The sequence below is a fragment of the Lynx rufus genome, unplaced genomic scaffold (genome assembly GCF_022079265.1).
Source record: "Lynx rufus isolate CCGP_SWC_20201006 ecotype Redwood Valley unplaced genomic scaffold, mLynRuf1.p SCAF_2, whole genome shotgun sequence".
NCBI classification, from domain to species: Eukaryota; Metazoa; Chordata; class Mammalia; order Carnivora; family Felidae; genus Lynx; species Lynx rufus.
The window spans coordinates 196,919,651-196,941,729 of record NW_025814834.1 but is presented as its reverse complement, the minus strand read 5'-3'; the positions used below and the strand labels follow the sequence as shown (position 1 = coordinate 196,941,729).

The window sequence follows — 22,079 nt, the reverse complement described above, 5'->3', positions numbered from 1 at the left end:
AGTTTCGGTGTAGCTAGAATGTAGTGTCTACAGGGCTCTGAAGGAGGCTAAGAGAGGTGAACAAGGGCTATAGGATCATGCCAGCTATTTTACAATTTAGAGCTCCATGCTAAGGGTTTGGTGAAGCCTTTAAATGCTTCTAAGGAAGAAGTGACCTTGCCATACATCAGTGACCCCTTGTTGACTCTCTGCCTGGAACGCCTTTCATCCTGGCTGATTTTTGCTCATCCTTGAAGACTGGCCTAAGTCTCAACCCCAGGATGCCTACCTAACCAAGCTCTAGGCTGGCCTCTGGATGTTTCCCACCTCTATCTGCTCTTGGCAGTGGTACATTAGACTGTCTGTCTCTACCACTAGACTATAACCTTCGTGAAGGCAGCAAAGCCAGAATGGCTTGTTCTTCTGGGTTTTCCCAGCACCCAGTGTAAGTTCAAGTATACAATAAGCATTTATTAAATATTTGTTTAATTGCATTGACTTCTAGGCAAAGACACACATAGAAAGCCAAGGGGAAACACACAGCCCTATAAATTACAGGGGGTTGTTCCCCTAGGGATCACGAGGGACTGCCTTTCTTTCCCTCTTGATACCATGGAGGAGCTCCTGGCTCCTGCAGTGGCCAATGCTGGCCCAGACCTGGTGGAAACAGCTCTGCAGGATGAACAAGGACTCTGTTCCTCTCCTCAGGAACAATACTGTGGGGAGAAGGGGACAACGGGCCCTCTGACTGCCCTGACTGCCTGGAGGTTCCTGTCTTCCCAAGAAGCCCCATGTCATCCTAACCCCAGCTAGGTCAGGCCTATTAAAGGCAAGAGTGAAAGAAAGCACTTAAGTACACATGGTGGGACTTTACTTTTCTTTCAAATTTTCTTTCTTTATACAAATAGTATAGTTTACATGTAATACATGTTTATTGCTCAAAACTAGAAAAAATGAGAAGATAAAAATAAGAGAGTAATAGCACTAACATCTTGGGATAGATCTTTTCAGACACTCTTCTATGCATATATCCTTGTATATTTTTTGTAAACTGAATATATTCTTTTGGGAAACATCTCTTTCGACTTAACAACATATTGCAACTACCTCTGTGGGTCTTTAAATATTCTTTCACATTATGCCTTTTAGAGGCTGCACATATAATGCATAATTATACACAGGTACCCTATGTTTATTTAACATTTCCTTATTGATGGACATTTGAGTAGCTAACTAATTTTCCAAGTAACAAAGTGTTTTAGGAGGTGTCCTTGTAGCTGAATCTTGATGTACTGTTGTACTTATTTTTTTTCCATATAAATTCCAAAAGAGGAATTGCTGGGTCCAAAGGCATGTATATTTTGAAGGCTTTCGATTCACATCACGGAACCATTATCCAGAAAGTGTCAACCATTTCACACAATGTCAGCATTGAAGAAGAGCAGTTGTGTCTCTACAATGTCTCCCACACTGTTATGATTTTCTCTGCTGACTTGAAAAAAGACATGGTGTTTAATTACTCGTTCGGTTTTCTTTTCTTTAATTATGAGTGGGGTCAATGTCCTTTTCATTTGTCTTTCTTCTATCATGAAGCACTTATCGCTTTGCTTATTTTACAGGTGTAGGGACCAGGTATATTCTCCTTAAAGATTTTTAGGAGTTCTTTGATGCATCAGGTTGGTAATCTTTATTTGATTATACACGTTGAAACTAATTTTGTCCACTTACTATCTGAATTTTTTATGGCTTATTTTTACATAAATCCATTTAAAGTTTTATTAATCAAATATTATATAGTCTTTGCATTTGTGGATTCTGCTTTCAGTGTTACTCTTTATAGTACGTCTCTACCTGAGGTTAGATTTTCATGTTCTTCTAGTACTGGAATTCATGTGGTTAAATGTATGAGGTCTGTTTGCTTCTTTTCTTTTTTTCCCCAAGTGTTTAAGCCTACTGTTTTAAAACCATTTATTAAATAATCCATCCTCTCTTCAATGTATTGGAAATGACACTTTAATTATATACTACAAACTGTCTCTTTCTCACTCACACACACACAGGACTGTGCGTGTGTGTGCGTGCACAAACTCTCTCACACACACACTCACTCACACACATACACAAAGGAATCTACTTCTGGACCTTTATACTCCCCCATTGATATGTGTGTCCACGCCAATACTCATACCACATCATTAAAATTATTTTAGCCGATAACAACACTTTAATATCCGGAAGAGTTACTCTTTCTTTTAAAAAATTTTCTTGGCTTTTCTACACGTTAACTCTTCCGGATAGAGGTTCTTATTCAACGGCATGCATCAGAATTACTAGTGAAGTGTTCTAAAATCAAAGATGCTTATTTTCCACCTCCAATGTAGAGAATCAAAATCTCCAGGGTGCAGTCTAAGCATTAATATATTTGCTGAAGTGCAGAGGGGTTAAGAACCATGACTCTGGATGAACTTCAGAACAAGCTCTGAGGGTAGAAGCCATGTCTGCATGGTTACTGCTTATTCCCAGCCCCAGTGTCTGCAACATGGGTGGCATTCCATCAATATTTGTTGAATCAAAGACTATATTATTTACTGTTTATTTTTAACCAGAACCCCTAATTTGAACATGGGTTTCCAAAGATCATTCATGGTAGGGAAGTTGAGGTAACACTCCAGCCTGGTGAGGAATATGAAAACATGGCATCTGAGGAACAGTTGAGCTATGTAAGAAAAGGATCACTGGGTCCAGTTTCTGAAGGGTGGACACGGGGAAAGGGAGCAGGTGTATCCTATGTTCCTCTGGGACACAGAACAAGGAAAAATGTTCAGGAATACCTAAAAAGCTATTAGGAGGGGTCAGACCCATCAAAAAATGACAGCAGGTGCCCATCTGCTAAATGGGTTGGCCACCTTCCCACCACTGGGGGTGTTTAGGCAGACGGTGTGGTGCCATCTTGTAGAAGGCAACTCAAGAAGATTCCTGCATTAGGTAGGGTGATCTCTATGATCTCTTCTGGCATGGGGATTTCAGATTCTTAAAAATATTTATGGAATGAATTCTGTTGATTCAAAGAGATATGAAGCTTCTGGGAGTTTCCTTGCTGATGAGAAAAATTCAGACTAAGCCCTGTGGTCACTACATAGGGAGATCCCCATGGAGGTCACATCGACCTGGGGAACATGGGGCCCTGACCAGGTCACATCCCAATACTTGCTATAGGCCTAACCACTCACCCTTGCCATGTGATGTTTCGATAATCCAGGTGCAGTTCAAGTTGTTGGGGTAGAAGTCGGGAAACCCTGGTGACAAGATGGTCCCACTGGAGCCTTGAATGAAGCCACCACAGAGTGCTAAGAGAGTGAAGAAGGTGGTCAAAGACTGGAGTGGCTTGGGGAGCTCCCCCACCCCAACCAATCTGCCTGGGAACTTGGGAGCCATCTCCTCTCCACCCCCAGCCCTCACTGATGGAGTGGGAGAGTCAGTGCCCCTGCCAGCTCCTTTTTTTCATGGCAGGAAAGGAATCCACTACCTAAGCACCCCCATACAGTGTATCTCACCTTCACAGCTGGGCAGGGCCCGGCTCCACTGGAAGTTAGGCTCACACTCCAGGGGCTCCCCATCACTTAATGTGTAGCCTGAGTCACAGCTGAAGGTCACCAGAGCACCCACATAGAAGTCATTTCCATGGCGCTGCCCATTTACAGGGATCCCTGGATCCAGACAATGGTCTGACTGCAGTGTTATAGCTGGAAAAGAGAGCCCACAGCTGGAACAGACAGCTCACCATCACCATAGAGAGACCCCAGCTGGCTCACAAAGGGAAGGAGGAGAGAGCCCTGATTTACAGAAAGTTGAAGCTGCTATTTACCCATGCATCAAGTGTGGCTGTCAATATCTGCTGAGAGGGTATTTAAAGACCTGTCTGTCAGAGAAAACAAGTTGGTTCTATTATTTGTTCATTCATTCATTCATTCATTCATTCATTCATTTAATTAACAGAAGTTGAGTGTCCACTATGGTTTAGACACCACACTAAGTCTTAGGGATACAAACATGAGTAAGAAAATGAGGCTTTCCTCACGGCGCTCTCAATCGTGACTTTCTATGTTGGTCTACAAAGAATGGAAGGGACATCCATCTTCTTCAACTGAGGCACCAGAGATGGATGCAGAAGGTGATGAGGGAGGGTGAGGGTGAGCAGGAGATGCCATCACCTTTTAACCTCACGATCCTCAAACACTCTGTCCCCAGAGAGCCCGGCACAGTGGCACCCAACCACCTGCTCGCAGAGAAAGCCTTGTGGTGTGTAGATCATCAGCTTTCATTGTTTCCAAAGGCTCCCCTCTAAGCTCCCATGGGCTCTGACAGAGGCTGAGAGCAAGGGAGTGCCCCCTCCCCTAGGAGCACAGCCTAACTGAGAAAGCCATGGGGATGGGGCTAAGCTGGAGGCCCGCTGCTGGAACAGTCCTGGGTCCTTTCACCCACTGGAGCCCACCTTGTCATCTGCCTCCCTGCCAAGACTCACTTTCATAGCGGAGCTGGAAGCCGATGTCTGAGTGACTCTTGTCGGTAGAGAAGAGGAGGTAGAGGTAGTTGCTGGTGCTGATGAGGAACTGGGGAACCTGGGTCCCATGGTAAACCCCGATCAAGGGCGCTGAGTATGTCCGTCCATCTCGAACTTCCAGAGTATCATAGTTGACCTCGGTTTTAAATCTGCCAAAGATGGAAATGTAGACTTCTTGAGAAACTCGAAGTTTATTAATTTGCAAATGACAAAAGGCCCTGCCTGACCCAGGGCTTCAGAACAACCAGATTTTGGCTAGCTGGGACATTTAAATACAATAGTGATACAGAAGGGCCTTCTCTACTGCATTTAGCCCCTTCCCCTCCTCCCACGGCTAGGCAGCTCTCTTAGTCCTCCTTGTGGCCTGGACCAAGACTACTTATCTTAAGACCTAGAGGTGCAATGACTAGACTCATGGGGGTCAGAAGGATCTAGGCCAGAATTCAGTAAACTATAGCCCAGGGCCAAATCTGTTCTCTAGCCTATTTTTGGACGGCCTAAGAGCTAAGAATGGTTTTTAACATTTATATAGAGGTATGTTTTTAAAAAGCAAAAAATATGCAACAGATAACCACAAATGGCCTACAAAACCTAAAATATTTACTATCGGGCTCTCACGGAAAAGTCTGAGCACTGCCGTTCTAGGCTGGGGATGCTCTGTACAGAAATTTGTCTTCAAACCTGGGTGACTACTTTCTCTACCCAAGGGAAGCACCTGGGGTGGAAGGGGGAAGTGGGGGCATCTGAGCAGGATTTGGGTCAGAGGTCAGGAAGGCTGCCCTCCCATATTGCAAATTTCAGAGTTCTGCTCTTCAGATGCCAATGACTGCTTCAATGACTGGTGGGTCTATCTCCCATTCTCCCTCCTTGGGGGTAAGGGAGCCAGAGAGGCTCTGACATCCCAAGTGATACCCCCATCTTCTGCTCACCCCTCTGGTCATAAACAGCACAAACCCCACTACTGAGGTGGGACCAAGGCCAAGGGCAAAGCCAGTGTGGTCTGTCCCCACTCCCCAGGGCAATTTGCTCCAGTGTTCTCTGGCTTGGCTGACATTTCAGCATCGGTGCTGGTCCTTGTCCCTCAACCCCAGGTGCCCTCCCACACCACTCCTTAGAAGACCCCCTTGCTGCTGCCTCCAAGGTTGTGGGTGCAGGTACCTGTCGAAGGTGATTTTGATGGGGTAGCCTGGCTGGGCTTCGATCACCCAGGCACAGCTCAGAGCATCCTTGTAGAAGCCAGGCCAGCCTGGAGATAGGATGGTACCACTGGGTGAAGTCAGATGACCACCGCAGGGGGCTGGGGGACAGAAGGGAGAGAAGGAGTTTTCTTGAGGGGACAAGTGAACAAACAGATAAAAACTCTCTCTATAAAACATATCTGCCAACAAGTATTGTTTTTGTTTTTATGGAGACTTACGTAAACTATATAAGCTGTGAGTTCTGTCTATTGGGATCTTTATAGATATGGCCCACTTACATCATTTGGACTTTTATTAAAGGCCGGAGGGGAGAAATAAAAATAATCCTTTAAACAAAGTCCTCTGCCATTCTGGAGGGGCTGAAGTACAGCTGATATTTGGGTCACACTGGTTTTTCACTTTGTTCCTCACTCAATCAGCAGGCTTGTGGCAAAGGCAGAGACCAGGCAATCTCCTCATGCCTGGCGTGGTCTGGCACTGGGCAATGGGCAGACCCCGATGCTAGGCTTGGAACACCAGCACAACCTGTTCTACTATAAGCTCCGTGAGGGCAGGGACCTTATTAATGGCCTAATACAAGTTGGGATCCCCAGCATTTAGCCTAGAGCTTCGCACACAGTTATCAGTGATTGCTGCTTGAATGAACGAATGAATGGATGGAAGGTTCATGGCAGGTGGCTCCACATGACACTGTGTGGTCCAGACACGCCTCTGATCCTGCCACGCCTGTTATCTCAGTCCTTTGGTCTCTCTCTGCCCATCCCTCAGCGTCCCGTCCCCATCTGCCTCACCACTGCCTCTCCTGCCTCCAGACTCTTGGTCCTTGTGGTGCTCCTTAGAGCTACTCCAGTCCTCCTCCTTCAGGCACGTGGTCAGCTTTCATCACCCACCCCTTTTCAAGCTATGCTAGGCCACGCGACTGCTTTGCCCAATAAAGTGAGGACAGAAGCAGCACGTGTCATGCCCACGGGGAACCTTTAGGAACCGGTGCACGGTTTGCAGTTTCCTGCCTCAGTGACTGTGAGAGCGTGTCAAGATGGAAGTCCCTCCAAGCTGGGCCTTTAAGTGACTCTGAGGAGTAGAGCCACTGATGACCAGTGTCAAACATGCAGCTCAGGTAGTCTGTGTGAGATATAAACTCCTGTTTTCAAGCCACTGAGATTTAGAGGTTGTATGTCAGTGCAGTCTAACCTAGCCCACCCAGACTAATACACATGCCTCCCCAGGACTACAACTAACACTCACGTTGTGGCCACTGTCGCCACCACTGCCACTCACGGGCTCACACGGACACCCAGACTAATACACATGCCTCCCCAGGACTACAACTAACACCCATGCTGTGGCCACTGTCGCCACCACTGCCACTCATGGGCTCACACGGACAGTCACGTTCATTCCTCATAAAACACAAACCCTGTGAGGGTGGCACTATTATCCTCTACATTTTACAGCTAAGAGAGGGTTATGGATGTTAAGCAACCAGCCCTGTGTTAGCAAGTACTAGGGCCTGGATTCAGACCTAGGAAGACGGCATAAATCCAGAGATCCTAAACTAAGTAGGCTCCCAGTTTTAAAAGAACCTCTGCTTCCCTTGGAATCCCTTGCTATGAAGCTATCAGATGCCAAAAATGCCCTGAACAGGACCAGGAAGGAAATAAAAAGCTATCCACACTTGTATCTCTGCAATATTGTATATGTTTATCTCTAGGTAATCAGTCTCATAAAACATGGTCAAATATACACCTTTTCTTCTCTCAATTCTATAAACTTCTTGGAAACATCTAAAAATAATTGTCAAGAATTCTTCATAGAATGTTACATTAGGAAGTTTAATTAACATGAAATATAATAACAATAATAATCGCACTAGAAGTAGAAACCCATGCCAGTGACTTACGATGCTACTTTATGTGTATTATCTCATTGAAAGGCACACGACATTTACACAGTTATCATGCCTATTTTACAGAGGAGAAAACTAAGGGTAAGCAGGCTAAAAGATGAGATCAAGAACTAATGGAGTCAGAGCTGGGATTTCACTTCAAGACCTCTGTCTCTAAATCCCCCTGCGGCACATAATGGTAGACAGCTGTAAATGGCAGGAATGAGCTCACAGGGACTGAGAGTTTATTGTGTGTCAGGGCTTAACGTGGATTATTCTTGTGACAACTGCAACACTAAAAGACAGATACTACTGTTATCCTCATTTTATAGGTGGGGATTATCACCCCATTTTCAGTTAAGTTGAGGCTTGGAGAAACTTAAGTAGGAATATAGCATTTATACCAAATATCAAGAGAGTAAAGCACAACGTGAGGATTGTCACTTCTTGGGTAATCCCAGTTTTCCAGATCCATCCTTGCACCTCCCTGAACCTGCGAATGTGTTCCCATTTCTCCGATGGACACACGAGACCTTGGAGGTGGAGGGGAGTGGGCCTACTGTTCCGTCCCTGGGGTCTTCATGCAGGTATTAGCCTCAGCAGAAGCTGGGACTCTCTCTTGGCTTCAATTCAGCAAGGGCCCTGCCTCTTGGGTTGTGGATCGCAATATCCTCACTTACTCTCCAGAAAGCTGTAGATCACACAGCCACTTCGGGGCACAAATCTCAACAAAACCCCATCTGAAACAGGGAAACCCAGATCCTGCCTTTGCTAGTCACCACTTTGTGTTTCTCCGCTGTGTTGTTTCAGTGCTTTGGCTGGTTCACCTCTTCTTCTGCCCATGTGATGCTCAGATGACCTCTCTATGCATTCAGTCCTTCACACCCGCTGGTTCATTTTCACATGCCAGGGTGACAGGTGCCAGGCACAGAGGAGGCAAGGGAGGGCTCCTGAATGCAATGTGTCTTTAACATTTGAAAAGGCTCAGTCTCACTCTAACAAAATAGATACTAAAACTACAATGAGAAATGACTTCTCATCCATACGATAGGCAAAACCCAAATTTAATGACATGTGAGGCTAAGGGAAACCTGGTACTCTAGCACCTTGCTGGTGGAAATGCAAAATAGCACAACCCCTGGGAAGTGAAATTTGGGAATGTCTAGCAAAACTCTTATGTGTTCGCTCTCTGACCCAGCAGTTCTCCTAGAACTCTATCCCAAAGATACCCTTGCAAAACTATGATGTGTATACATACAAGGGCTATACAAGGCAGCACTATCTGTGATAGCAAAGGAGTGGAAAGAGCCCAAATGTTCAGCAACGGGGAGCAGACTGAATGAACTGGGGTATCAACAAGATGTACGATGCAGCTGTGAGCAAGCATGAGGAATATTCTATATAATGCCAGGGAGTGGTCCCCAGAATATATTAGCAAGTGAATAAAAAGCAAGGTAAAGAGGTAAAAAGTAATTGTATGATTCCATTTAGCTAAGAGAGGGGAGGGACACACACACACACACACACACACACACACACACACACACTCACTCATGTTAACAATCGATAAAGAGTAAGCCAAAAACTCACGATTATCTATGGAGAGGAGGAGGAAAGGGGGTAGAGAAGAAAGGGGTAAAAGCTAGATTTTCTCAGAACATACCTTCTTTTAGGGGTTTAACTTTGGAACTGTGTAACTGTTTTTTCACCACTAAAAAGAAAAACTTAAAGTTGATAAGTGATTTCTCAAAACTCAACAACAGAGTAAACGAAATGAATACGGTACGGGGTCACTTGCTAGCACCATCACGCATGGAGAAACAGTGAAAGAGATTTTAGAGCGCTGTCCATCCCTAGTAGGATCCCGGAATGAGAGGAATTGCAAGTAAAGCAACTTAAACCATCTGCAGTGATCACATTGCTGTTGCCAGTGGTGGTAGTTCAATTCCGAGACTCTTGAGTATGTGTTAGGGAATGAGAAATGATGCTGGTGTTGTAGGGAGCCGGAATTTTCAGCAGGAATGAGAGCAGGTCCTGATATGACATCAAGAAAGTGAAAAAGTAAGTGTTCTTACATCTGAAATTAAATGAGCCCATTATGCATTTTATGTTTAAAAAATGATTCTTTAGCTCTGTTCATTGAAAAGCCTTAGAGACAAGGGCCTACTCAATAGTAATAATTATGCCTGGTGCCCAGACTCTTAAGTATCATTTTCCACTAAAAAAGGGACCAGGGCTCCTTGGAGAAATGGCTGATTCCAGGTCAGGGACAGAAAATGTTCAAGATGAGGTTGGGCCACTTTCAAAAGGCTCCCACTGGCCGATGGGACAATTTGAGCATTGGTTAGAATAATAATTGCAGTGGATTTAAATACATAAAATATGTTCAAATCCACTGGGCTGTAATGATATTTTAAAATGTTCAACTTTAGAAGATGTCAGGGAATCAGCTCATTGATATAAAAACTGCTAAAAAGAGGAAAATAATTAAGTTTTTCTCCTGCCTTTCCTTTATGAACTGTACCTCAGGGTAACCAAATAGTTGATGAGGGTGAGTTTTCTTTAAGTATTCCAGCTTATAAAAGATGAAATGATAGCATGTAGGCATTCTGCACTCCCCAGGCAAGGGTCACTGATGGCTCCTAACATCCTCAAATGAGAGACAACCAGACATTTGCGCCTCTGATGGTGGCACTGAGCCCTGCCTGTAAAATATTCCAGTCAAAAAATGGAACCTAAATCTGATTAGGTTTGTAAGTCCTACTGCCAACTAAAGGAAATATAAGAGAGACAGGACCATGTTAAAGAACCTCCCAGGGACATAATTGTCAAAATTCAGAGTGCAGGAGACACCTCAGGATAAATGACCTGGCTTCTTCAACAAAAAAAATCGCAAGGGGTGGGGGTAGACATCCACAGATTAAGACAGGTAAAACACACATGCTAACTATAATGTATGAACCTAAGGAGGATTCTGATTTTTTAAAAAATATTTTAAAAATAAAGTGTTAGAGGGCCACCGGGGTGGCTCAGTTCGTTAAGCGTCCAACTTTGGCTCAGGTCACACGATCTCACGGTTTGTGGGTTTGAGCCCTGCATCGGGCTCTGTGCTGACAGCTCGGAGCCTGGAGCCTGCTTGGGTTCTGTGTCTCCATCTCTGTCTCTGCTCCTCCTCTGCTCATGCTCTGTCTCTGTCTGTCTCTCTCTCTCAAAAATAAACATTAAAAAATTAAAAATAAAGTGTTAAATAATCATGGAAGTTTGATTGCATTAATTAATAGGGGGCCTTAAACAGGTAGTCGTTCAGGCTAAATAAAATCGTCAGGGTGGGGCCCTGATCCAAGAGGACTGGTGTCCTTATAAGAGGAGGAAGAGTCACCAGGGATGTGCACACAGAGAAAAGGCCACATGAGGACACAGTGAGAGGGTGGCCATGTGCAAGCCAAGGAAGAAGAGGCTTCAGGGGGAACTAAACCTGCCAGCACCTTGATCTTGGGCTTACGGCTTCAGAACGGAGAGACAACAAATTTCTGTTGTTTAAGCTGCCCAGGCTGTGGTGTTTTGTTACAATGACATGAGATGACCAATACACTGGGCTTCTGGTGAGGAGCTGGTGGTCCCCACTGAGGGACGGCCCACCTCTCCTGACCTCTGAGGTTAAAGCTGTGCCAGGCAAGGAGCAATCGGGAACAGTGACAGAGCACAAGAGTATGACAAACTAGTCCTCAGGGAGCCTCACAAGGTGCTGGACACCGATCTACATGTGCTGTTTCTTTTCCTGTATGTTTTACCTTCATAGCAACCCATAAGGAGGGTACTGGTATTAGCCTCATTTCAAGGTTGAGGAAACAGTTACAGGGAGGGTAGGTAACTGAAGCACACAGCCAGGAAGTGGCAGAGACAGGATTCAAACCCGGGTGGTCTGGTTCCAGAAATTTTAAGTGGTTGCTAACCACGTGGGAATGCCCACCCTCATACTGCCCTCAGAGGGGTTTTAGGTGACTAGGTGTCAAGCGTGAATGACAAGAAGTAGTGTAAGCCTTGCCCTGGGGTCTGCTAACTCCACCATTTTATGGCAGAATAAAAGGAGAATGAACTCTGGGGTCAGACAGACCTCATGTGGTGATTAAGAGTGGTGGTTCTGGAATCAAGAGTCCTTGGGTTGGAATCTTGACTCTCCCATTCATTTAGCTGTGTGATCTTGAGCAAGTTACTTAGCTACTCTGTGCTTCAGTTTTTCTCATCTGTGAAATGAGGACACTAACAGGACTTACCTCCTAGGATGCATGCAAAGCACTTGGCCTAGTATCTAACACTCAGTAAATGCTCAAATGTTACTGGCCAGGGGGATCTCAGGCAAGTCAATTCACCTCACTGATTTGCAGCTTTCTCGTGCTTACAGCATGATCGCATCTTTTTCACAAGAGTGACCAGAAGATTAAGAGAGATCACGTTAGAGACCCAATAACTCCTCTTACTTCTTCCTCGGAGGCCTAAGTGAGCTACAGCTACCACTTTGATTCCTCTTGTGGGAATGGGGAGGACTGGCCTTCTGTCTTTTTTACAGGACTTTTTAATTTTCTGATTATAAAAGTAACACATCTGGCAGACATAGAAAAACAATGTGGATGTGTTTACACCGAGCTGTCAAACCATTTTCCTCTAGGGAGTGGGACTGGGAAATGAGAATTTTCACTTTGAACTTTATCTCACGTATTGTTTAAGTTTTTTACAACCACCAAGAATTACTGTAAAAATGAGAATCAATTTATCTCCTTTTTCCCCCCAGTGTATTTCTTATAAGTAGCATATTTTTTTAAGCCCAGTTTGAGATTCTTTGTCTTTTAATAAGGAGTTTAATTACCTTTACTGCCATAACTGATATGTTTGTCTTACAGCTGTCATTTTGTTTTATGCTGTCAATTTCTGATGCTTCCATGTGGTGTCCTGCCTTTTGCAGCAGGCAATATGTTTCCTTTTGTTTTATTTTTCTACTGGGATAGGAGTAGAAAAGTTGTTTTCATCCTATTTGTGGCTACTTTGAAGTCTTTCACAAACAGGGTGGAAATTATATTCTCTGTAGTGAAATGATTCAAGACAAATACAGAAACAGTGGAGCCAAGAGTCTGGGTTTGAACTCTGGCTCCACTACTTACAAGCTGGGAGGACCCCGGGCAAGTGACTTAACCTCTCTGCACCCCAGTGGGGACAACAATTATACCTACTTCCTGCCTGATGCAAGGCTGAGATGAGGTGACACCTGTAAAATACTTATCTCCATGGGGTATGGTTACTTGGTTCTTCCGGAAAAAAGATGAGGAAGAGGTGAATGTGGGGGACAGATAACTGGGCAAGCCTGTGTAGACGCCTTCACTGCTTGGAAGGCTTTTTTTAGTACATTTCTGGCTTTAAACATATGGATCCCTATGTCCTCAGTTCCCTAGATAAGGGGTCAGCAAACTGCAGCCTGGGGGCCAAATCTGGCCCATCCACTTAAGCACTGTCTAAGGCTGTGTCTGTGTAATGATGCCAGAGTTGAGTAGAGACCCATATGGCCCACAAAACCAAAGATACCTCCTCACTGGCCCTTTAAGAAAGTTTGCCGACTTGCGTTTTAGAGCAACCAGATGATCATCCTTCTTTCTAAATTTAGGAGAAGACGCCATTTTCTCCCTTGTCCCATTATAGCCTCTCAAAAGCTAAGTGGCTCTTAGCATATATTAAAAGATTTTTTAAAAGACCATTAGCTTCTGCATTTAATTGTCCACAAGGTGGGGATACTTAATCAAAAACAAAACTAGAAAAAATGGAAAAGACAAAAGATGCTGATTACAAAGCAGGGTTCTCCTGAGGCTGGGATGTTGAGGGAAAGGAGCCACGGGGAGGCCAGGTCCCAGGGGCTCCTCCACCCCATCTCCTCCACTGGTTTAAGTCTGGGATTGGCCACCTGAGTTGGGGTCCCTCATGTGCCCCTCTGCTATGTCGCTCCCTAGGTCCCCGAAAACCAGTTTGGCAGCAAATGCCCACCACCCTGAGGAAACTGAGCAGGCTCTCCCCTGGGCCAAGTTCAGAGTCTCTCCAACGGGCTGCCCCCTATTTCTGGCTGCTTGCTGACCACGAACACCCGGGTCCCCCATCCTCCCAAGGGAATGGATGAGATAGTTTTAATTTCAAAATTAGGACTGTGCCTATGAAACAGTGAGTCCAATTCTCCCATGCATTCATACGTGGTCTCGAGTATTCCACTGCACTGGTGGAGCTAGGGTCTAGAAGCACCCGATTCAGGAGGGTAGGCAAGGAAGTGGATTCTGCCTCCTCAGAGGGGCCAGCTCCACTGAGACCAAGTTGCCACAGGCTTTTGGGACCCTGGGAGACTGGGCTTCTGCCTGGAAGAGAATCTAGGTGGGGAGACAGGACCAAAGGCCACGGAACTGGTAAAGAAAAATGATATGGTGTTGAGACCAAGTGTCCAATAGAGTGGTCCAGCAGTGGCCCAAGGCAAACAAAAGGAATTAGGAAAAGGGAGGGAGACAGTGGGGAAGAGTGAGAGACAGCGGGGAAGATGCCTCGGATGAGATGGGCCAAGACGAGGACAACCAAAGAAGTCAGAGGACAGAATGAGGGAGAATAAGGGGCAATCTTATGGAGCTTACAAACCAGTGACAGCACAGCTAACAGTTTGGGGTACTTACTTTATGCCAGGAACTACCCTTTATATATGTATCTTATTATTATCCCCTCCCTTTTGTTTTTGCTGGAAGAAGCAGAGGCTAAGAGGGAAAAGGCGATTTGCCAGGATTCCAGCCTACACCCCAAGGACTCGAAAGCCCACTGTAAACCCAGACCCTCTGCCACAAGCACTGAGTGGTCAGCGGTCTCTCCTGTCCTCTCCCCTCCCCCACCCGTCACCTCTCGGGCAGTGCTTTCTCTAAGGCCCCCTTTTGTTCTCCTGTTCTTCCCACCTGCTGGCCAGGGTGCTCAGATTTGGGCCTGGGGACTGGGTACATAAAGAGGTCAGTTAGGTCTCCAACTCTGTCCACCACGTGAAATGACAGGAAGAAGCTTTCTGCTCCTGAAAGGAGAGGACTACAGCCCCTACCTCCACGGCCCCCGTCAAGGGGGGCCTCCAAGGGGCCCGTGGATACTCACCTTTCATCCATCATTATCAGGGGCCTGTTCTGTGCCAGGCACAGTGCTTGGTATGCACATCCGATATGATTCCTGCCCTCGAGAAGCTTAATCTGTGTTTTAAATGCCTGCAGCTTGGTAGAACGGATGGCTGGTCTCTGCAACTAAGTCAAAACCTGTTCTGTGTGGCGAGGCAGGATCGAGGGGATGCCATAGTAACCCCGTGCTTGCTTCCAGCTGTGTTCCTTCTGGCTGGTCTGCCCGTAGCCTTCTGAAGGCTGACCCCAAGGGTACGAAGGCAGCATTTAACAGGAGCACAAAGGCCAGGGCTGAGAGATGTCCCGGGGAACCGGGGAAGATGAGCACGTGGAGGAGAGAGAGGCAAGCAGCCGGAAAGACCCAAAGTTCCATGGCATTGCCAATGCTTTGGGCTCATGGAGCTCTCCTGGGCAGGAGCTGGAAGCAGGGCTCCTAAGAGCTGTGGTACTGAGAGAGCTCCCAGTTGAAAGAAGAAGTGTTTTTGATGTCTGAACATCTGAACCCAGAATTTCTCCAGTTTAATCTCTGGTTACAATTCAAATTTCTACATGAAGTAGTTCTGTAAAGCCCCTGCCATCCCAGTGTGAGGGTGAGAGGGTGGCCTGGGTCCTGAAAGAAGAGGAAGGAACCTCTCTGGCTGACAGCCACAGTCCCCAGCCCTGGCAGGCACGTACCTTCACATCGCAGCACGGCGCTGTTCCAGACCACGCTGCCCTCCTTCAGGATGCAGGTGATGGTCTCCGAGCCCTGAGTCCCGAGGAAGCCTTCGTCACAGAGGAAGGAGATGGAGCTTCCCAGCTGGAGGCTGTCACCAAACCGTTTGCCATTTACCGGAACGCCAGGATCTGGGCACTCGTTGTGTCGGAAGGCTGTGGGGACGGGGGTCAAGGACGTGATTAGGTAGAGCTGGTGTGCAGAGGGACCCCCAAAGAAAACAAGCTCCATTATGATAGTCAACCCTAGACCTCCACCACTTCCACGAGAACCTGCCACGTTGGAGAGAGAGCCAGACGCTCTAGAGGCAGGTATCCCAGAACCAATGAGTCACACTGGGCATGAAGTAGGTGGTTGTTAGACTTGATCTCCTGCCTTCCTGAGCACTGAATCCAATTTCGTCCTAAGAAACATATATCGATCAGGCAGTGGACTAAGTATTTCTCATGTAGTTCATTTACATCATATGATTCCGGGAAGTAGACACGATCACCCCAGTTTACAAATGAGGAAACTGAGGTTCAACGTGGCTTAGGAGCAGGGCTGCCTCCTCCTGTCACATCCACTCGATGCGTCCCTAACTTCAGACAGTATGAGATCACTTATGTTGCAGATGAGCTGGACTCCAAGTCCTATGACACTAAGAGACACTAAGCATTATAAAGTAGGTGCCCTGGACTCAACCCTGTCTGGAGCCATTTCCTTCATTTCCTTGTGTGTTGTCAGGCTGCCTCTCACTCTGTCTGGGTAACTGATACCGCAGCGGGGATGGGGCAGAGGAAAGAGAGCACTTGCCGGTTTGATTGAGCTTTGCTTCTTGTTAGTTACATGGGTCTGGGCAACTTATATAATCTAGCTGAACCTTCATTTCCTGACCTATAAAATGGAGACAGTACTACACTGGCAGGGTCATTCTGGGATAGAAGTAATAGGGAAGTTGGTATGAATTTGAAAGTGGAGAATGTTCGGGACTGCACCTGACAGATGGTAAGTACTCCCTGAGTATGAGTCCCCTTCCTTCTTCCCCACTGGGTCTCCACTGAGCTCATTCCCAGCCTGCCTTGATTAGGGGTGCCGTGGTTCTCATACTCAGGTCTCTGAGCCACACCCCATCTGCATCCCTGCTGTTGTGAGTGTGGCGCTTTCCAGGCGAGACCAGGCTCCATGGCTGCGCAGGCACATGCCCCCTTAAATTAAGAACTCAATCTGCAAGCCTCTGAAATTCCCTAGTGATTGAAACATTTGCACAACCAGAAACAGAAGGGCCCCGGGGGCTGCGGGATCTTGCTGGAGGCAAGAGACCTGAAAAGCTAGGGATCCTTCCTACTGATGGGGAGCTGCGAGAGCATGCGATGTGGAGACGACTGTGATGATCCCTTGCAGCCTCGCGGATGCCCCAACACTCTTCCCACTGAATTGCTAAGCCCAGCTCAGCCCAGACTTAGTCTCCCCACCTTCCTTCATTAGCAATGGTGACCGTGAGGTTGCTTTGATATTTAGAAAGATGGTGTGGGAAGAAGAGTGGTGCTCGGGGCCCAGAAGTCTGGACACACATGTCTCTTCAAAACCCAATCAGTCACACGTGCGCACGCTCACATGTGCACGCACACAGGGACGCACACATGCAGGGATATGAAGCTACTTCCAACATCTGGGCGCAAAGGTTCTAAATCAAGGATTTACATACTCTCAGTTCTACCTGTGCACTTTTTCAAGCCTCAGTTTCCTGGCATGTAGAAGGGGTAGAAAGAGCTTAGCTACTGAAGTTTCTGCTGAGCAGCTGGTGGTGATGGCCACAGAGGCACTTACACAGCAGGTGCTCAGGAGACAGCAGCTACCATCTACATTGTTCAAAATGCCCCACAGAAGGATTAGCTCTGAGGAGTGCTGGGGATGAAAATGGGATCACTGATCCTTGTTACAGGATCAAACTTCAAGCCAGCACAAGGGGAACCTCCCAGGGTTCTCTTGCTATGGGGAAGCTACCTGGGAGGTGAGCTCCCTGACACTGGGCAGATTAAAGCTCAGCCTAGATGATCATCTGCATGTGACCGAGGAGCTTGATGTCCGAGTCCCCAAACACTTGTCCATGGACTATTGTTGCACCAGCTACAGCAGAATCACTTCAGAAGCCTGTAAAAATGTAGATTATGGGGCTTCGTCCCCTTAGGGATTCTGATTCAGCAATGCGGCCTGGATTTAAAACAATTACTTCTATTTATCCATCCAACTATCTGTATAAATGCACAGAAAAATATCTGATGTCTGCAATAATGTTTACTGGCAAGAATCATTTCTGGGTGGGGGAATTTTAAGGTCGTAGTTAGTACTTTCTCTTTGATCTGCCCCATTTGTTAAGTATTTATGTGTTAGATGCATGTCATTTTTCTAGTGGTAGAGAAGCCTTGGAGAGGAATGCTAGGTAATAGCTCGATCCTCACTCAGGTCAGATCCGCTGCCTTTTGCCTCTCCCCCCACCCCTGGGGACTTAGCATGTGCCGCTTCCTGGAAAGAGGGCACTTCCTAGATTTAGCTAGGAGACTCAGTAGCCAGTTTGTCCCAGGCTCCCCATTGACGTCTGCACCTGCTGAACCTGCGGAGTTTCCAGCCCTCCCCATGCTGCAAAGTGGGCTCCCTGGCATACCTCTTACCCTTCTTCCTACTCCTACCAGGGAGAGAAAAAGGGCATTACTCACTCATGGATCTCTCCATTTAGTAAATATTTACTGATTCTTACCAGGTGCAGACCCTGTGCTGGGCAGAGAGGATAGGAAGATATGCGTGCATACCCGTACCTTTCCAGAGCTCACTATCTCATGGTAAAGCAAGGATGAGGGTAGATAAGCTAGAAGCTAGAGCGGCAGTGCTAGACTGGGAAGACTGAGGAAGACAGACTGGGTTCTGCTTCCTCCTGCCTGTGGATGGTGGGAAGATCTCCAGATCCCTGGAGGAGGCATGCCCTGAGAAGACTGATGGTTTCTAGCAAGTTTACTATCCTGAAGAAGGTGCTGAAGGGAACATCAGGAAAGGGCTTTAGCTTGGGTAATTCCTTAGAATCTGAGGTCCCCAATGGTCCACCATTTGGCACCTGCTGTCTTCAGCTCAACTAGACCCCAGGGACAGGCAGGACAAGGAAGCAAGACCTCTATGCCAAGGAGTGGGGTGGGGGCTAGGAGATCAGTTCTGTCAAAAAGTACCAGACTGGGGCGCCTGGGTGGCTCAGTCAGTTCAGCGTCTGACTCGATTTTGGCTCAGCTCATGATCTCACAGTGATGAGCTCAAGCCCCTTATCGGGTTGTGAGCTGAGCACGGAGCCTGCTTAAGATTCTCTCTCTCTTCCTCTGCCCCTACCCCACTCTCTCTTAAAAAAAAAGTACCAGACTATGTGAATGTTTGTGTGCATAGAGTGAAGTGTGAATTGGGGGCTTGCATTTCACAAGAAGCCTCTGGAAGAGGTTAATTGCTCAGGCAGACCCAGCTTCAGCCCCACTTGACTGTTTGCCATTAGCTAAGTTCACTGGGTCTACAGTAAACTCATTATGACCTGATAAGCACTTGTTGCTATCACTGGCAGCTTGCTATTTCCATCCCACCCTGACTATCACCCCAGGAGGCACAGACATGGAAAGAATTACCCCTTAGCTTCAAGCTGCTTCTAGAGAAGGGGCCCAGTATGAAAACTGGACGTGATAACTGTTGGACTGTGGGCCTGAGAGGGGCAATGAGGAAATGCCCCCAAAACAAGGCTAAGAAAGCTCAGTTCCAAGCAGAAACACTGCTTGGGACCATTGTTTCTGATTTGACTATGGGGGTGGGAACTGGGCAAAGTGTGGTGCAAGAGCCCCACTGGGGCTCCCTGAAGTCAACAGTAAGCAGGTGTTCAAGGACAGGGAGGGGCACAATGGAGTGGGATGTGCGACTGACACAGGCTTCATCTCCCTTGGGCTCTTCCTGGTTCTAATTGGGCCTTCTAGGAGGGGGAGGCGAAGAGGGAAAAATGAGGTTCCAGCCTTGTTATACATTACATATGGCACCTATAGGAAATAGATGCTCAAAAGAGAGCCACGTGGTAGGAAAGAGCACTCTGGCCAGCAGCCTGCACTTTCTGCTTTTCCTGGCCTTGCCGGAGCACCATGCCGGGGCACTGCAGCCCTGCAAAGCCCTTGGAGCTGGCCCACCCATGTCAATGCTCCTCCATGGGGGCACCCTGGACCAGGCCCAGAGGCTGACGTGCAGAAGGACCGAGTGGGCACTCACTGGTGAAAGTGATGTTGAAACCCCTCTTCCCTGTGGAGTGGTCAGTCTGGAACTCGAGACGGGCCACGTGGCCGCTGCTTGTGATGGAAGAGGGGAGCTGGTTTCCTGAGAAGGTGCCCAGGACTGGGGCCTCAGCCGTGGCCCCATCCTTGATGACCAGGAAGTCGAACTGAGGTTCTACATCGATGTCGTTGAAAGCCAGGTGGATGCGGCTCTCAGGCCGGGCCAGGATGAGCCAGACACAGTGGAGGTGGTTGCCGTAGTCCTCTGGGTAGTTGGGCGACAGGACAACCCCAGAGGGGCTGGTGAAGTTGAAGAAGCAAGAAACTGTAAGAGAAGAGCGGTGGAGGTCAGTGAGCATCCCTGCACTCTGCCTGGGCTACTGACGGTTGGCACAGGGAACACTTCTTTAGCCTAAAGAGCAGCAGAAAGAAATGATGACACAGGGTTGGGCCAGACTTGCTGGGCTCTGAGTTCTAGGAGGGAGACATGTTGGCTCCATGCTCAGTATGGTGCTGGGAAGGGCCCCTCTGGCAAACCACAGACATGGTGGAGTTGGTCTACTCTTGGCCCCTCTCCCCCTTACAGCGTGCTCATCCCAGGAAGTGTCTGTAAGCTCCTGGTCCCTTGTATTGGGGAAAAACCATCCTTCAAGCTTAAGTAGGGTCACAGAGCCCAGCTTCTCCTAGCCGGTGGTGATCCGTTGGCTGGTAACCAGGGTCTGGGTATGCCAAGTCCATTTCTCCTCTTTAAACACTTTTGGTGGGAAAATAATAGGTATGCCCTGGGGATTCTGGCAACCTCGAAGTTACATACGTATGCTAAGGAAGTGCTGGGTAAACATTGTCTCTCAGAGACCAGAGCTTTGGAGGAAACCTGGGGCAGGGGTCATGGTGCTTCATCTGGATGCCTTGCCCTCTTCCTGTCCTCTCTCCTACTTTACCCTAAGGACACACTCTTCTGAAAATCCTTATTTTCAACCCTTTTCATGCCAGTGACTAACAGACCCTGGAACAAGGCTGAGGCAAGGGAAATGCTATAAATGGAAGAACAAACAAGCGAACATTAAACCAAAATTAAAAAGGAAAAGAATACAATGAAAAAAATTGCAACAGATATGCCAAAGGGTAAATATCAATATTAAATTCGAGTCTTCGTAATTGTATAAGAACATCACAAAGATGAGCAAAGAATATGCTCACAGGATTCATAGGAGAAAAAATAGAATTAATATGAAAACACAGTCCATTTCACAAGTAAAAAAATAAAGAAAAAATATACAGCCCAATATTGTTAAGGCTTTGTGGAAACTCATGTGTATTTATTGCCAGTTGCAGAGTAAAGTTGATATAATCCTTTCGGAAGGGAGTATATGAATTCTTATCAACAGCCACAAAACTATTCAAATATTCTGACTCAGTAATCTCTAGGAATTAATTTAAAAGAAAAAGAGCCACATGGACAAAGATGTTTATAGTGACATAATTTTATTACAGAGAAAAAATGTGAGCAACCTATATACGAGCCTAATAATAGGTGGTAAATTATAGCCTTTAATGTGATGCTGTTTGAGCGAAATCATTAAAGTGATAAATATGACCCTGTAGAAAGAAGAACGTTAAGCATCAATTTAAGTAAAACAGTAGATCATAAAATTATATGTATACTTCTGATTATAGCTATTACATATTTATTTACATGTGGATAAAGACTGGACATGAGCCCCCGAATAAAAATTGTTTCCGAGTAATAGGTTTTGGGGTAATACTTTTTCAAAATGAAAACAATATTTAATTTTCCTGACTGCAAAAAATGAGATAGGCTTATACTAAAAATTTTTTAATGTAAAAGTATAAAGAGGGTAGGAAATAATATGGACAAACATCTGAATCTCTTTATAACATTTATGTTGATGTTTGGTGTTCATAATACAGAAACTTCAGTAAGCCTAGTATTTGGCTTATTAATTATAATGAAGCTCAGGTGAAAAATAATAATGAAGTCATGCTTGCAAAACAAACACACAAAACAAAGGAACTGGTCACTCTTTATGTTGAGTTTCTCCTTCCTTCCCCTGACTCTACCAGTCTTCCCCTTTTCTATGTTAGGTATTTCTTTTCCAACCTGCTACTCAATGCCCTTCCATCCAGTTCTGCAGAGTGAACCTCGTCCCTAAGACACATTCAGTCTCACCCTTGTAATCTCTGTGTTTTAGAGGTATAGAAAGAGTCTGAGCCAAGGGGAGAGCTGGACATGAATATGCTTTTAGGCAACACAATATATAATTAATAGTGATTATTATAATATATTAGTGGCG

The 22,079-nt window shown here is 46.3% G+C and overlaps 1 protein-coding gene across 1 annotated transcript in view; it reads right to left on the bottom strand.

Moving 5' to 3' along the window:
* Window positions 1-22,079, bottom strand: part of CSMD2 (CUB and Sushi multiple domains 2) — a 600,117-nt gene that overhangs the window by 206,487 nt on the left and 371,551 nt on the right. Inside the window, exons 14-19 of the mRNA XM_047083843.1 lie at window positions 19,763-20,089; window positions 15,466-15,660; window positions 5,699-5,837; window positions 4,502-4,689; window positions 3,534-3,722; window positions 3,210-3,326 (exon numbers count right to left, since the gene is read on the bottom strand). Of these exons, the coding sequence (XP_046939799.1) occupies window positions 3,210-3,326; window positions 3,534-3,722; window positions 4,502-4,689; window positions 5,699-5,837; window positions 15,466-15,660; window positions 19,763-20,089 (1,155 nt within the window). The remainder of the gene's footprint in view (window positions 1-3,209; window positions 3,327-3,533; window positions 3,723-4,501; window positions 4,690-5,698; window positions 5,838-15,465; window positions 15,661-19,762; window positions 20,090-22,079) is intronic.